General features: G+C 41.0%; 1 protein-coding gene across 1 annotated transcript in view; it reads right to left on the bottom strand.

Annotated features, from left to right (window-relative positions):
- Window positions 1–18,481, bottom strand: part of LOC132436391 (transmembrane protein 132D-like) — a 384,639-nt gene that overhangs the window by 254,051 nt on the left and 112,107 nt on the right. Inside the window, exon 3 of the mRNA XM_060029294.2 lies at window positions 14,823–14,969. Within this exon, the coding sequence (XP_059885277.2) occupies window positions 14,823–14,969 (147 nt within the window). The remainder of the gene's footprint in view (window positions 1–14,822; window positions 14,970–18,481) is intronic.

Genomic DNA, 18,481 nt, shown 5'->3' with positions numbered 1-18,481 from the left:
TTCAGCAATAGAAGTCACGGTGATCTTCATATCACATTGCATTTGTAATAGAGATGTCAAAATATATTCCACCCTTGACGTATATTTAAAAGCGCAGTACTTATCAGACGTGCCGCTAGGCTTCGTTCTTAGGGTTTTATTAAGGAAGCACACATACCGCATCACAATGGAAGATATTTTGAAAGACGTAAAAGAAAAATCTATGCACACGGCCATGAAGCCGTGTATGTTGACAAACATCTTCATTCCAACTCATTACTGGTATTTAACAATCATTCTCTCCACACAGCCCCTTCAGGGACCCATACTGTCGCATTTCTTTGCTAGGGCTTCACACAGGTTTTCTCTGTAAGGATCTGTTATACAGGCACCGACACGCCACACAAAATGCTGCTCTCATCCGCGTTCCATTCAGCTCCAGGCGTGTGTAATCAAAACCACATTTAGCGAGTATCTCGGGCTTCAAGAGTTCCACGAGGAAAACGGTGAGTGGTTATAGACAAACACAATACCCTTGACAGAAGCTGATGTCGACTGACTTGAAAGAATACCTTGGGGTGTTTAAAGAGTCCCACATGACTTCTGCACATCGTGAAACTGATCCTAACACAATTACATCCTGCCTCTATAGGTATTCTGCCCACAACTGAAAAAAACAACAACGCTTTTTTCTTCTGAAATATTTCAGACTTCAGAGTATAGGAAAGGGGTCCCTGACCTTGCAGAGTGAGTCATCCTAGGCACCTTATTTCTGTAGTGTATTCACTGGATCTACCTTTCTGACAAAGATGAAAGAGCTAGAGTCCCCTACATTGACTGACTGGCATCTTTTGTTTAAAGAAACAAAAGCTCTTTAAAATAGTGAGATGAAAGCTTTTGATGCTGCCTGTAATTAGAATGGCCGGTCAGTGGGTCATTTCTCCTTGTGATGATTACAGAATATTTAAACTGAAGCTGTTTTCCTTTGAGAGGAAGTTTTCTAAAACTTCTAAAAGAGCAAGTTTATATAAAAAGAAAAGGAAAATCAATTTAGAAAGAATTCAGGTAAACTGGTGCCTGATAACTTAGTGGATCCCAGTGGAAAGCTGAAAATCAAGTAATTTAAAATGAGATCTAGAAATTGTAATATACAGCCACCCCTCGGTAACTTGGGGGATTAGTTCCCACCCTCACCTCCAAATACCGAAATCTAGGGATGCTCGAGTCCCTCATACACAATGGTGTTTAGTATTCACGTATAATCTATGCACATCCTCCCACATACTTTAAATCATCTCTAGGTTACTTATGATAACTGATACCATGTAAATGTTACATAAAGAGTTGTAAATACAATGCAAATGCTATGTAAATAGTTGCTGGTGCGAGCAAATTCAAGTTCTGCTTTTTGGAAAATTCTGAAATTAAAAAAATATATATTTTTGATCTGCAGTTGGTTGAATCTGCAGATGTGGAACCCGTGGTAAGGAGGATTTCCTGTATGCGGACTCATAGAATGTGTCATGTCATGTGACTGGCCCCTACCTCTCAGTATACTTCTGAGATTTATCCAGGTTTTTTTTGTTTTTGGGTGGTTTTTTTTTGCCATGCTGCACAGCCTGTGGGATTTTAGTTCCCCGCCCAGGGATTGAACCTGGGCCCTCGGCAGTGAGAGCGCAGAGTCCTAACCACTGGACCGCCAGGGAATTCCTTATCCACGTTTTTTCATGCATCAGGAGATCGTTCCTTTTCACTGCCATGTAGTATTCCACCGCTAAAATGTAGCACAGTTTTTAATCCACTCACCAGCTGATACACATCTGGGTTATTTCCAACTTGGGCTATTACGGAAAAAGCAAAATTATGGATTCAGAAAAGAGACAAGTGGTTGTCTGGAATTAGGGAAGAAGTGGGGATTCATGGCAAATGGGTAAAAAGGGACTTTTTCTGCTGATGGAAGTGTTCTTAAACTGGATGGTATGATGGCTGGACCAAAAAATAAATTTTCTAAAACTCATTTAACTGCACACTTAAAATGGGTTAAGTTTAAGGTATATGATTTATAACAAAACCTGTTTTTTTTTTTTTTTTAAAAAAAGAGCTCTAGGTAGGAATATAAAGTCCCAAGCCCTTATTGCTAATTTTTCTAACTATGTCTCAGTTCAAGTACCATTCCTAAGAAGTGAAAGTCCACCAGGCTAACTGCTGACAAAATCAATCACCAGGGTTAAAAGACTAAAAAGTTACCAGAGACACTCCTTGAACTGGCACACAGCATGGAAGATGAGGGCTGCCAGGGAAAGGTGCGTTTAGAAATGATAGCAAATCCAAAACACAGACACTTAAAAGAAGACATCCCATCCAAGAGCACAATAATCAGAGTGAAATTTTTAGAACGTAAGAAACAAGGTGATGCTTTTCACAGTTGGACAGTAAATAAAGCTTCTGTGGATGGGTCCCATCATTTTTTCTTTTGTTTCTTCTTTTAATGTTCCATGAAATACTATTATCTTTCTAAACTGCTCCCCAGGCTTTCAGGAGATAGATGATCCAATTACAGCATTTGCTTCAGCAAAGCTGAGCACACCAGGGAGACCTGGGGATTTCGAGATGCTTGCTAGGGTGCTGACAGCAAAGGACTGTCATGGAGGATGAGAGGTCCGTACAGCTACGTGATCCAAAAACTGACTTCCCCAAAGAACTTGGCCCTCACTCTCAAAAATATCTAAGGTATGCGGAAATCTGTGCACCTTTTTTTTTTTTTTTGTATTTTTGCGGTACGCGGGCCTCTCACTGCCGTGGCCTCTCCCATTGCGGAGCACAAGCTCCGGACGCGCAGGCTCAGCGGCCATGGCTCACGGGCCCAGCCGCTCCGCGGCATGTGGGATCTTCCCGGACCGGGGCACGAACCCACGTCCCCTGCATCGGCAGGCGGACCCCCAACCACTGCGCCAACAGGGAAGCCCTTTTTTTTTTTTTTTTTGTATTTTTGTGTGCACCTTTTTTTTTACAGTGGAGACTTACCAAAACAAATATGACTACAAAAGCTCATGAGCCTTTTAAAATTAAAATAATTTTATATTATGCATACATATGTAATTATAAATATAGTTAAGTTATAGATACGGATATATATGTAGAGACAGAGATAAAGATATCCAGATATATAGATACCAATTTACACAGATATAGACGTGTTTTTTCCTGTAGGACTTTTATTGATAATGTTTTCCATGTTTGGAAGGAAGGACCCTAAGGGCTACGTATCCATGGCTGTAAACACACACACACACATTCACTGAAGTTTCAAGTTCAGAAATTTGCATGAAGACAAATATTAAGCCCATGGTTTTCTTGATGGGATGTTCACATATCACATCAGATATTTCTGCTACTGCAGATATTTTTGGTCGTTCCAATGAATGAAGATGCTTTGTGAAATCACAAGCCCAGGGCAACTCAACATTAGCCATGATCTATGACCCTGGAGCGTGTTTACGAAGTATTCTGATGAACACCAGCAAGTGGTACCATACAATTATTGTCGCTATTAGGTTATTATTTATGCTGCATTGGTGTAGCTCTAGCAGAAAAAACAGTCGCTGTTTTTTATTACAGCGCCCTGGAGATCCTATCCAAAGCAAAGGCAATTTCCCCAGTAAAGATGTGCAGCGGTAACTCACTGCTGTTACCCGCTGAAAGTGGGTGCTAAATAATTTAATTCTAAATTTGGTAGTCTACTTGGAAATGGGAGATGTTAAATACCAAATATATGGATGTAATAAAAGTAAAGCAACACAAAGGTAAATTAAGGCAAACCTCACACTTCCCCGTGAGACTGCCTAATGGGATTGTATGCGTGTCAGGAAGTGGAAAATGAGTCAGCCTGGGGTATAATTTCATAGGGAACTGGGCTCATAACTCTCCTTCACTGTAATGCCATCTGCTTGAACGATCACCGCTTCCTTTCCTAGTCTGTATGTTTCTAATGGGAGTGATACAAATAAGCTTACATTTCCTGGGACACACTCAAATGCTATTTTAGGAAGATCTTAAAGCGCTCTCTTCCAGGATGCCTGCGAGACATCCTTGCACACCTTCCTCTGGGTTGTCTTTCAAATGCTGGTCTTTTAAGTAGCAGCCGTGTCTCATCCCGTTTATATCTGTATTATTTCAGCATTTTTCTGTGGGTCTCTTTTTAGAATTCCTAGAGTGGTATCATACTGTACATGCTATTATTCAAGTTTCCCACTCCCCTTAACATTACATTTTCAGGTCAAACTGAGACAGGCTGGGAACTGGGACCTGGGACCCTCTGCTGCACTGCTTGCACCTGGACACACCTCTCCTTCAGCAACAAAATACAAAGAAACTATAAGGGACTAAAAATAACCGCTCGGCGTGAGCAGTTGGAGCAAATGATGGACAAAAAGATACAAAAACACCAAAAACCCAACTGCCACTTCTGAAGGGCCAGGAGCAAAAACAGGGTGTTGGGAGCAAAAGCAGGGCACTGCGCATGCCCCCTGCACTCAACACCACCAAAGGGGTGGGCAGACCTCCTAAGCCACGCCTCTGCCCCAACCCCTGGACCCACGCCTACCCTCACCCCAGATAAGGAACAAGCTCGCCCCCCCTCAAGGAGTGAACAAGAGAACCTGTCCCTTGTTCTCGCTCCCCACTACTGCAGCAGGGGCCCCAATAAAGCCTTTCCTGTATCTCGTATCAATTTCTATTCATTAAGGAAGGCTAAGAACCCTAGTTGGTAACAAAATTAATGTCGATAAACATTAATCACTACATGTAGGCAATTCTTCATAGTTGCTGCATAAGTTTCAATTATATGAATGTATCATTTTTAAATCAATTCACCTTTTGATGGATATTCAGGTTGCTTTCAACAGTTAGCTATTTTTTTTAAATGCAGCCATGAACACTCTTCTGCACATCCCTCCATATCCACGGCTAAGCTTTCACCTGGAGGAGAGGTACCTAGACCTGTCATTTTAGGGTCACGTAGATGCATGTTCTAAAAGTCGGTAGCCAGTAGGTCCTTGTTGGTTATCTATTTAATATATAGTAGTGTGTATATTTTCATCCCAAACTCTTAACTTATCCCTCCCCCTCCCCTTTGGTAACCGTAAGTTTATTTCCTATGTCTGTGAGTAAGGACCTACTGTATAGCACAGGGAACTATACTCAATATATTGTAATAACCTATAATGGAAGAGGATGTAAAAAAAGAATATAAATATTTATATATATGTATAACGTTGCTGTACACCTGAAACTAACACAACATTGTAAATCAACTATATTTCAATAAATTTTTTTTAAAAAGTCAATAGCCAGATATTGATAAGTATCCCTCCAAGGAGGACAAACCATTTTATAATTCCGCCAACAGTGTATAAGGATTCTGGGTTCTCCCTTATTCTCAGAAAAACATTTTATTATTTGCATCTCTTTTTCTGCCAATACGATTAGGAGAAATGATATCTTGTTCTATTGGAAACAATACCTTTGTCTGTTGTATCCCTAATGCAGAAGTGATTAAAACAAACTTGAATGGAAATGCTTCTGACAAATTCTAAATGTAAAGACGATCTTAAAAAATGACACAAATGAACTTATTTACAAAACAGAAACAGACTCACAGACTTAGAAAACAAAGGGGAAAGGTGGGGGGAGGGATAAATTAGGAGTTTGGGATTAACGTACACACACTACTAGATATAAAGTAGATAATCAACAAGGACCTACTGTATAGCACAGGGAACTCTACTCAACAGTCTGTAATAACCTATATGGGAAAACAATCTGAAAAAGAACAGATACATGTATATGTATAACTGAATCACTATGCTGTAGACCTGAAACTAACACACTGTAAATCAACTATACTCCAATATAAAATATAACAAAAGAATAAAGACAATGGGGAACCTTTGCTCACACTTGATACAGACTCCATGTACAACTAATGTAATTCGTCTGGTACTTTGAGAAATTGTCAGGAAATAAAGTATAATCTTTCATATCTAGGAGGACTTGGGTATATGTGCCGCATATACTATGTAGTCACATTAACAACTTAAGGACAATTAATAGATGGGTTTTCTTGAACTGTTTTTTTTTTATATAAGATGCATATTAAAAAGTTTTCTTTTTTTTTTACATCTTTATTGGAGTATAATTGCTTTACAGTGGTGTGTTAGTTTCTGCTTTATAACAAAGTGAATCAGTTATACATATACATAGGTCCCCATATCTCTTCCCTCTTGCGTCTCCCTCCCTCCCACCCTCCCTATCCCACCCCTCCGGGCGGTCACAAAGCACCGAGCTGATCTCCCTGTGCTATGCGGCTGCTTCCCACTAGCTATCTATCTTACGTTCGGTAGTGTATATATGTCCATGCCTCTCCCTCGCTTTGTCACAGCTTACCCTTCCCCCTAGAAAGCCCAGAGATAAACCCACACACATACGGTCACCTTATCTTTGATAAAGGAGGCAGGAATGTACAGTGGAGAAAGGACAGCCTCTTCAATAAGTGGTGCTGGGAAAACTGGACAGGTACATGTAAAAGTATGAAATTAGAACACTCCCTAACACCATACACAAAAATAAACTCAAAATGGATTAAAGACCTAAATGTAAGGCCAGACACTATCAAACTCTTAGAGGAAAACATAGGCAGAACACTCTATGACATAAATCACAGCAAGATCCTTTTTGACCTACCTCCTAGAGAAATAGAAATAAAAATCAACAAATGGGACCTAATGAAACTGCAAAGCTTTTGCACAGCAAAGGAAACCATAAACAAGACCAAAAGACAACCCTCAGAATGGGAGAAAATATTTGCAAATGAAGCAACTGACAAAGGATTCATCTCCAAAATTTATAAGCAGCTCATGCAGCTCAATAACAAACAAACAAACAACCCAATCCAGAAATGAACTGATGTTCTTGACTGATTATTTCAAAGTTTGTCTGGTCACATGCAGGATTATGTAGAGTCTCACAACAGTCCAGCGAAGGCTGACATTGTTGGGGCCGATGGTACAGAACAGGGTGTTTTGCCCCTTGTTCCGTCTCTGGTGAAATGTGAGATGGCTACTAGCATAAAAATGAGAAATGAATATTAGATTTCCTGAATCCTACACCCATTCTCTTCCTACTCTCTGTGAAGCCATTATCTTTCAGATGGTAATATGTATGACTATTACAAGCCGTAAGAGCCAATGATAAGGATACTGAAAGCATTTAAGGCGTCAGAAAAATCCCACTCACCACAGGAAAGACATAACATTTTGATAACTTTATACCATTGTCTCAGGTTTTGTTGTTATCAAACTCAGGTTCCGGATGTCCGTAGAGCTGAACTGTCTTGCCGAAGACAGATTGCTAGAAAATACCTCTAATCAAATTATTATATTAATTAAAAACCTCAAGATCTTTTTTTTTCCATCACTCGATCTGTTATCCTGAGTCAAGAAGCAGTAAATTGCAATCATTAAAACTGCTTTCTAAAGCAAAACCGAACATTTTTAAACAATCTATAATATCTCCATTACAAGTAATTTTTGCCCAGAACAACAACCAAAAAAAAGGCCAGATCTTTCTGGCTTCAAATTTGGACAAGTCAGCAGATGAATTAAGCATCCCAAAATTGTCAGTATGCCACTCGGCGATGACAAGGACAGATGTCCAGACTCTATTAAACAATCTTCCCAGCCACGCTGCATTATAACTTTATTTATTGTTTGTTTTCCATATCTTATCTTTTCCTAATTAAAAAAAAAATCTATGTTTACTATGGGACTTTTCCAAAATACAAGTAATATTGCCATCATAGACAACAGCCTGACTGAATATCTTCTAATTTTCCCTGTCCTATATTTATTGATAAACAAAATTGGTATTATCTCGTAGGCCCTTTTGTAATCAACTGATTTTCATAACAGATTTATCAAGATATTATTCATATGCTATAAAAGTCACCATTTTAATGTTTACCATCCAGTGGTTTTTAGTTGAACAACCGTCAGCACTATTTAATTTTAGAATATTTTTATTACTTCTGAAAGAAACCTCATAACCATGACCAGAATCTCTCCATTTTCCCCTCCCCAGGCAACCACTAAGCTACTGTGTCTAAAAATTTGCCTCTTCTGGACATCATGTATAAATGGAATCATACAACGTATGGTCTTTTTTGTCTGGTCTATTTTACGTAGTACCATGTTTTCAAGGTTCATCTATGTTGCAGCATCTATCAGCACTTCTCCCTTTTTTATTGCCAAATAATATTCCATTGCATGAATAGATCACGTGTTTGCCCACTCATCTATAATATACACACACACACACACACACACACACACACACACACACATGACAAATGCTGCTGTGAACTTGTGTGTTCACATGTGTGGACATTTGCTTTCAGTTCTCTTAGGTGTAGAACTAGTAGTGCCGAATCTTATGGTAACCAGGTAATCTCCAGCTGTTCCTGTGGTCATTCTTTCTATATACTCTTGCTTGACTGGTTTTCAGGTGTTTCTCTTATTTTCACCTCTTTCTCATTCTCTTCTGAAGGTTCTCTTTCTCCTAAAGTTTTCTCTCAAGTTCACTGATTTCGTTTTCTACAGCAGCAAATCCAATAGACATGGAGTTTCTCACCCCATCTTTATCTCACATGGCTTCTTCTCCTTGCGGGCTTCCTCTGTCTTTGATGATACCATGCTTATTTTGAATCTGAGACCACTGATCAATGCTTAAAATCATCTCTATTTCATGCACAAAGTTCTGTCTTTGTCTCTGATACTTAAGAGTTTTCCCCCAAATTCTTATGGTTATATTTTCATATGCCTATGGGTTTTCTGCCTGTTTGGGTATCTGCTCCAAAGGTGTGTTCCTCACCCAGTAACGGCCTTTTATTGTTACTGGTCCAGAGAGGAAACCTTGCTGGCTTTGACATGTCCATGCTCACCTGTACCAGCACCTACTGGCGATATTAGGAGGTAGGCCTGATTTTTTTTTTTTTTAATGCCTGGGTATCCTCCACTCACATTCCTGGTCCTTTTCTTTTTAATGCACAATTAAGATTGGCGATCTTTTCATCCTCCTTCAACCCAGTCCTGCAGTTTTCACAAACGCTTCTCTATGTTTCTAACATACACATGATAACTTTTCTTATTTATTTAATTGGAGTATAGTGATTTATAGTGGTGTGTTAGTTTCCGATGTACAGCAAAGTGATTCAGATATATATGAATAAGGTTTATTACAGGATATTTAATATATTAAATGTACTTAACAAGCACGGGCAACATCCTGATTGAATATCTTCTAAATTTCCCCTGTCCCATATTTATTGATAAACAAAATTGTTATTGTCTCTTTTCCATTATGGTTTATTACAGGATTTAATATATTAATAGTTCCCTGTGCTATACAGTAGGACATTGTTGTTTATCTATTTTAAACATAATAGTTTGTTTTATATACACTAGTTTGTAATCGTAACTTTTCCAGTGCATTGCTAATGTGGATCTTCACACCCTTATTATAGTTCACTGGAAATTTCCATGGGAACCTGGTAGAATGAAGGAGATAGTTAGGTACCATGCTCTTTCCATCATCCTATTGGAAACCCCACAACATTTATTCTTTATAGATTTCTGAGATCAAGGTTTCTGGTTCCCCAACCCATCCAGTTTGCTTTTCTCTTTGGAGCAGAAAACTGATTCTGAGTTAAGTATACTGCTGCCTGTAATACATGATGTTTCTCACCTCCCTCTGAAGTCTGGTGTGGCCATGTGATTAAGTCCTGACCAATGAGAGAGAGGCAGGAGAGTATTGGGGGTTGGCATGAGTTTCTAGAAAAGTTCCTTAAAAGGAACTGATCCAGTGGTGAAGGCTCTTTTCTGTCAGTTTTCTTTAGCCTGCAATGCAGATGTGATGACTGGCGCTCCAGCAGCCATATTAATCTATGAGGATAAAAGCCATGCATTAATATTGTGTTAAAGAAAGATAGGTGCCTGGGACCCTGACAGTACTGAGGAGTTGCCATGCCAGCCATGGCCTGCCTACATCAGGGCTTCTTCTATGTGACAGAGAAATAAACTCTTACTTTAAGTCACTTTTTTTTGTTAAGTCACCCTTATTAAATAATCAAACCTAATCCTAACCAATGTATTATGAGATGGATTTATCATGCCAGCATACATTTTTCTGAACATACATTCATGACTGCAATCTTATCTCTGTATACTTTAAATATTACTCTTTATTTCTGACACTCATGTTACCACTTAAGCTATATTTGTTTTAAAATGAAACATGTCGTAATGGGGAAAACCAAATCTGAATCCATATTGTATCTCTTTCTTTTACTTTAACCTGTGTATTCTATTGCTTTTGCTACAAGTTAAGAATTTGCCTAGACCCTGAAATATACAAGACAGCCCATTCTCAAGGCTCTGACCTTTAAAGGTATAACACTTTTCCATTCGTATAGAGATAAAAAGTTGCAGAACAGAGTGTAAGGTTTACAGAAACAGGGACAGTTGCAAGAACAAAGGATTCCGGCACCAAGAAGTGTGGCGCAACCAGCCACACCCCTCCCCTTTTAGTATAAAAGAAGGCTGAATTCTAACTCGGGTTAAGATGGTTCTTTGGGACACTAGTCCACTGTCTCCTGGGTCTGCTGGCTTTCCGAATAAAGTCACTATCCCTTTCCCCAACAACCCGTCTGTCAATTTACTGGTCTGTCGTGTGGTGCGCAGGCCGAGCTTGAACTCGGTAACAAAATTACCTATAAATAAATGGAAAAGCGGTATAGTACGAAGGATTATAAACAGATAATTATGAAAAAGGATTAAATCAAACTATGCACTCTTGCTTGTCTACAATCTATTAACAAAGGATAGAGATTTTATAGACATATTAGCCCCTAAAAGAGAAGAATCTCTCTTCAATCAGTAGTCTTGCTGGAGAACTGGAAAGCACATATGTTTCTGTCATTCAAGTCAAATATTTGACCCCATTTCTTTGTACCACCTAAAATCATTTAAATAGCAACTGTGGCAAACTCTGGAAAATGCTCATCTGTGCAGAGAAGAGCAAAGAAATAAAAAGTACATGTACATGACTTTTGTTACACATTTATCTAAGTTTCCATAGTGCTCTAACAGTGAGCAGGATTCAGAAAACGTCAAATGAAATTTGATGGATGGAGCATAGTTAGTTATCCTCCTTCTGTTCCATAATATTTCCTGGCAATGCTTAGGCAAAACAGATCTGATTGATAGCTGTGGGTAACATTCAGATATTAATACTGTGATGATAAGGCTTTCAAAAACCAAAGTTCTGGGCTTCCCTGGTGGCGCAGCGGTTGGGAGTCCACCTGCCGATGCAGGGGACAAGGGTTCGTGCCCCGGTCCGGGAAGATCCCACATGCCGCGGAGCGGCTGCGCCCGTGAGCCATGGCCGCTGAGCCTGCACGTCCGGAGCCTGTGCTCCGCAACGGGAGAGGCCACAACAGTGAGAGGCCCGCGTACCGCAAAAAAAACAAAAACAACAAAGTTCTTCAAAAAGCAAAGGATGTATTTCAACTTAGATAAGAACCTTCACTCACTCCTGTTGAGTTCATCACTAGCACAAGTGTCTCCTTAATCCATAAAATTACACCTGTCACAGGGACTTAACTTCCTTAAGACAACTTCACAATCCACGGTGAATTATTACCAATACACAATCCATGATTCTCAAGCTCATTAAGGCTCCCTTTTTTGCATCTCGATGATCTGATTCTGACTTTTTAAGAATAACTGAAAGTCAAAGAGAGTGGGAAGAATGTATAAAGCAAAACAGCTCCTGAAGCAAAACCTACTAATGTGAAAACATCCACTCCATAATACATTCTCCAATTATCCTTCAAAGAAAAGAGAAACAGATCTTCTCCCGGTCCGTGCGCGATCCCAAAGAATGGAGCATGATTCTTCTGTATTTAATTCCATAAAGACAGAAGCGAAATAAACAATTCTGAAGTGAGGAGAAAGGCTGAACATAGAAATGAATATATCGTATTCAAAAAAGTCTACTTTAACTGTATACATTATATTAAGTGGTAATACAGGCACATAGTGAAAACCAAATCAGAGCCCAAATGGCTCGCAGTAGAAAGTAATTTACGTTCAGTGCCCTCCCCCAACCTGCCAGCTCCTCCAGCAGAAATCACAGCTGCTAGCCCCTTTGCTCAAAAAGTATTCTTCTCTGGGTTTTCCCCAAATGGGGCATCAATATAGACGCTGTTGTGCACCTTGCTTTTTTGAACAGGTGTATCGGAGGCCATTCAATACATGTACGTACAGATTTGCATCATTATACATAGAGTAACAGAGATACAGTCTAATTCTAGAACATCAGTAAACAAATATTTATGGAGAGCCTCATGTGTCCCAGATGCTGCTGTAGGGACTGCAAACAGCTACCAACCAGACCGACACGGTTCCCCAACTAAAAGAGCTTGCATTCCACAGCTTCCTCATTAAGCAAAGCCTTCCTGGCTGCAGTGTAAGAACTGGATTCCAAAAAAAGAATAAACCTCTGCACCATCATAACACACATGAGTACATAAATCACATAAAAATGTACATGTGTATATAGGCACATATTTAAACACCTGTATCACATATATGTTCTGTATACACAAACTATATATAGATATACTGTATATATACCATGTATACATATATGATGCATTACAAAGACACATAATGTACTGTATATGCACATATAGTATTCTATATATACACATACACATATATTACATACATAGACATACATATGTGTGTTTGTGTATGTCTGTGAGTGTACATATGCTTCTTCCATCATCTAGACCCACAGCAGGAAACAGAAAACTGACTTCAGAATCTACAGAGATAAGGAATATTCTCCACGGTGAATGGCATGCTGATGCCAGCCCTTTGAAGGACTAGGTTGATGGTCCATTCGGGGAATTTGTTTCTTAAAGAAGATACTGTTACAGATAAAAGGGGGAAAGAAATGGCAAGGACCACACATATGTATGATTTGCTATGTTCTAGAGCTGTTGATTTTTTGTTTCATTTAAGGAAGTGTTAAAACCCCTTGGGAGTGCCTGCCTTATTTGATCTATGAAAAGGCAGCTTACACTTTATACCTTAATGGGGATGAGCTGCCCTTGGAAAGTTTCCTTATTTCTCCATGCCCAAGACGAACCGAATGAATACTTAGCCAGAAATTTAATAAAATGTTTCAAAACGGTTCAAATCTCTCTGCATTTCATACGTAACACTACAATCACTACTACTCCCACTAACCCACAGAGGAAATAGCAAGAAGAAACACGAGGGAAAATCAGCACATTGGTTGAGAATTCTCCCAAATCCCCCCACTCTTTCTGGTAAAGAAGAGTAAAATATCTATCCATCTATCATCTATCTATCTATCTATCTATCTATATCCATCTCGTCTACCTATCATTATCTATCTACCGAGCTACCTACCTATCTGCCTATCTATCTATCCTTCCTAATTTTTGCTAACTTCGCAACACAAAGGAAACCTTTCATGGAGGTGGCATCTTATTTCCCAAATCGTATCACTGGCACAGACACCTTTGGAAGTGAGCTTGTTTGTAAGCTCAGGAAGGTACTCCGTGTGGCACAGCATTACTATGTAAACATTTGGGGCAGAACTCAGATACAGACTTCTTCTTTGCCCCTCTCATCTGCTCTACGAGCAAATCTTCAAGAAAAACATCTTGAAACACTGCTCACAAAAGCAAAGTCACAGGCCAGAGCTTGACAGTTGCTAACCCGAATCCCAGAGCACCCACATGAAACAGAGGAGCACAGAGCGAAATCCACATCACATCACCCCCAAACTGGCATCCAGTGCTCTTTGGAAATAAACCCCCCAAAAGCAGAAGAGCCATCAGCTGAGATTCACGACCTCTATATTAGAATAAATAATGGAAAATAAATATTTTCCAAACATTGAGCTATGAAGTTCAAACAGCTGACTCCTGAAATAGTGCTACATACCTAGGACTGGTCCATTCGTAATTATTTCTATTGCCAGCAATACAGGGAGCAAAAAGCAACCAACCTGAAAGTGGCAAAAACCGATCGGAAATTTTCTGGAGTCACAAATGAGGTTTCGGAAACAGAAATAAACCAAGAACCACTGAGCTTCCAAGTCTCTGCCCAGCTGTGAATAGACTGTTTCTAACTTGGTGGGTATCAGAGACAGCGTCACAATTCCCTATAATTCCGCAGCAGATCATTCACAGGTGCATCCGAAAATCCCAGCACAAAATGCAACCCACGCGTCATATTTAAATCGACACGGCAAATGTGCAAGGCGCCTTCGTGTGCCACGAGATCTACAAGCTCTGGGTGTTTTGTTTTGTTTTACAACAAACTCTTGTTTGAAACGCTTGCCAAATGGGCCATTTTATCAGAACTGCCCAGACTTCTCGTTTTACCTAATCATCTGGGATAGAAAGAGGCCGTGTTGCAGTGGAACATCATTTCGAGATAAATTCCGTTTGCATGGAGTAGTCCCTGCAGGGGACCGGGAACTGTGCTGGGATCGTAAGTAGGTCCACTGTGAATAATAGCCCACCTTTTTCCAAGTAAAGGATTCTATCCATCTCACCTGGAAGCACTAATACTATAGACGACGCTCCCCAAATGCAAACCGCGGTCAAAGTGGCTGTCAGCAAAGTTGGGAAAAAGGAGGCCATCGTTGCAGCTAATCTGAATATATGGCAGGCCACTGGGACTCACCTGTTTTCCGAGCCAGCTGATTTCTTCTGACAAACGATGACAGCCGGTGTGTACTTCCCAGCGTAATCCATGCTCTTCTTAACCTCCCACACGGACGGGCTGCTGGCTCTCACCCCAATGATGTTCATGCCTTTCATCACCTTTACCCTGTTGGAGACAGCAAAACGCACAGCTGAGACGGCTCCGGGGCATCCCTGAGTTACCGCTGCTTCTGGGGACACAGTGTACTTAATGGCCCATTGTCGCCTGCCAGGTGTAAGCTCGTGTTTAATAGAATTTAATCACACACTGGCAATCCCCTTCCAATCCATCTGCCCTAATTTTCCCCCCAGTCATTCCTTCCTTTAACAGAGGAGCTAGAACAGTACACTGACATAGGCAAGCATCAGTCACATAAAGAAACAGAGTAACGCTGTGCTAGTGGAAGGCTTTACTTTTAAGAAAATTAACTGAATACCCTCAGACGGTTAAAACTAAATAGAAAAAGGAAATTCATTAACACTGCAAAAGTGGGATTAAAAATGACAACGCACATTCATTGAATGCCTCTTCCATGCCAGGCACTGATGGGACCGTTCCTCCGTATTATCTCATCTAATTTCCCAAGCAACGTTCCAAGTTCAAAGGTGGGGAGGGGCTGCGGCTCAGACAGGTTTGGGAATCATGATGGTTCATCGCAAAACACAGGTGCTGAGAGGTGCACAGAGGCGCCTGACTTCCACGCGTGTGCCCCTCCCATGACATCGTCATCATCGTCGTCATCAGCAGGACCATCATCCCATCATCATCACTATCACAACAAGCCAGGCGCTCTGCTGAGTTCATGGCACTCATCTCATTTCACTCTCACACACGCCCTGTGAGGTCAGTACCATTTTAATTTTCACTGACTGGCTCAGCAACCAGGGCGATCAGGTGGCAGGTGACCCAGGATTTGAAACGGCTCCCAACCACAGCGCCGGTCCGACCAGGCTCAGTGCTTTCCTTGGCATCACATAAAATGTCCCGGTGCTGAAGCCACTTACTTGACCTGCTCAAGTCCTTCGTTACCCAACACTGGCCAGTACCTGTCCTGAGACCTAACATCTGCTCAGACTTTAGACAAATTTGCCAAAGCAGGTGTGCCCTCCATCACAGACTTGGCTTATTATTTCTCTCTTCCATTCACTTATTCCTTCCTTCCTTCCTTCACAGAAAGGGACAGGTGACTCGCTTATAGGTTTTTCTCGAGGATGTCAGAGAAGCCGGATGAGAGAGGCAGAAGGATGTGCAGCAAAACTGGTTTCCTAATATGCCCTAATGTCCAGAAGGAGGAGAAAGGTTCTGGAGGTGGAATTAATCACCAATGCCTAAGGATTTAATCAACCACGACTGTGTAGTGAAGCTACCATTAAAATCCAAAAGGAGGGGTTTCAGAGAGCCTCCAGGGTGGTGAAGAAGAATGCCACTACGTGCCACCATGCTGGGCTCCAAACTCCAGGAGGACTGACGTTTCTTTGTTCTCGACCTCACATATATACACTACCAAATGTAAAATAGCTAGCTAGTGGGAAGCAGCCGCATGGCACAGGGAGATCAGCTCGGTGCTTTGTGACCGCCTGGAGGGGTGGGAGGGAGACGCAAGAGGGAGGAGATATGGGGATATATGTATACATATAGCTGATGCAGTCTTTTATACAGCAGAAAGTAACCCAACATTATAAAGCAATTGTAGTCCAATAAAGATGTTAAAATAAAAACATATATGGAATGGAAGGGATATGGTAAAAGGACAAGGCAGTACATCGCAGACAGTTAGATGTGTAAACTGCTGCAAAAATTCATGTTTCCTGTTGTGTTTTCTTTTCTTAGTCCCTTGAGGAAAATAAAAGGGTTTTGAAGCAAGAAAGCCAGGGGACAAATGGGGCAGGTTGATGGGTGGCTGGGTGGGAGATGCTGCCAGGAGGGGCAGCCCTGGAGGAGGTACACTCCCCAGATTTACAACCGTGGTAGCTGTATGAGCACAGAGGCAAGGAGGTGGGTCCTGAGGCCGTCTCTTAAATCCTCGTTCTTATCATCAGAGGAGATGATCCAGGCCACCCCCTGATATTAGGATCAAGGCGAGAGGAAAAGATGATATGTTTAGGGCTGGCGCTTGGCGAGCAAAGGACATGCCTAATAGAACTAAGAACGCTCTCTCCCACAGAAACAGCTTGGAGACATATTGTGCAGAAGAGTTAACACTGCAGCTCTGAGACCACCGCCCTAGAAAGGCCTACTGGCAAGGCTGGCCCCTGAGTGGCATCTGGAAACTTGGATTTCAGGAGGGGTTCCCCAACTCCTTAATAAGAGGGGAACACGGAGCCTCTGCTTTTTTACAAACAATATAGCTGCTGCTGGACACCTGCTTTCCTTCTGGTGGTCTGGAGGTATGGTGCCTGTCAGGCAATGGTGCCCAGGGGACCCGCCCCCAGTAAAAATTCTTGGCCCCCAGGCTTGGATGAGCTTTTCAGACAGACAACAGTTTACCCCTCTTGTCACAACTCATTGCTGGAGGGGTGACAGTCATCCTGTATGATTCCCTGGGAGTGGACTTTACTGAGCTTGTGCCTGGTTCCCCCACACTGCGCCCCATGTGCCTTTTACCTTTGCTGAATTTGCTTTGTGTCCTTTTGCTGTAATAAATCTCAGCAATGATTATGACTCTACGCTGAGCCCTGCTGAGTTTTCCTAGCAAGTCATCAAACACAGGGGTGGTCTTGGGGACCCCAAAACACACACTGATTTGGTCTACAAAGACAAGAGGAATCGCTTCTCACACGTGGCCCCCAGGGCTAAAGCTAGCATTTTTAGAAGGTGAGCGCCACGTAAAAATGTTTTGTGTTGTAAATAATCCTTGTAGAAGCCAACGTTTTGAACGCAGTCATTTAGAAATCGGGAATTGCATGCGCAGGCCAGAAAGCCATCTGACCTTTTCGTGACACACGCTATGATTCCTCATTTAAATTGTAAGCAAACTAGATGGGGTGATGAAAAAAAGTTCAATTCACTATGGACAGCTGCTATTATATTAAGATGAATTCTAAGTGCTGTCCCAATTACTGCGTACTGGAATTTTCCTGAATCAAATTTGCTTTAAATAAATAGGTCATCAACCTGGATTTGGCAACCTTTGTATTATACAGGAGCTATCAGTAGCTAGGGCTTTTCTGATACAGAATGGGCTCTTATTTTTCTTACATTTTATTCACAGGTAGGTCACTTGGAATTCAGAAAATGTTTCTCCAATGAATCATTTTTAAGTTCTCAGGAAAGAACATGGTTGCCTATTTAACCCAGAAGTACCCGATATCTGTTGCTAATAATTCTAGGGCAGCTACACAGAGTTGTAATTTATAGCACTATTTCTCAGAGGAGATTCTGAAATTTAGTGCAGGGCAATAGGAAATTGTCTTTCGTAGACACAGTGTTCTCATAAGAGAAGACACATGTCTACGGCATACTTCAGATGTTCTGAACTGGATAAGGGGTCCCTGATCTGTACAGCAAGAATGAATGTGTGCAAGAAATCGAATGGTTATTTCTCAGAGACACTTCTATGTTATACACTGAACACGGTTTATGTTGGGTTCATAGTTTTGAAACACTTAGAGCTGTAAGTGGCGGCGTTTTGGAACTAT

The sequence above is a fragment of the Delphinus delphis genome, chromosome 13 (assembly GCF_949987515.2).
Source record: "Delphinus delphis chromosome 13, mDelDel1.2, whole genome shotgun sequence".
Lineage (NCBI taxonomy): Eukaryota > Metazoa > Chordata > Mammalia > Artiodactyla > Delphinidae > Delphinus > Delphinus delphis.
This window is presented reverse-complemented; position numbering and strand designations above follow the sequence as displayed.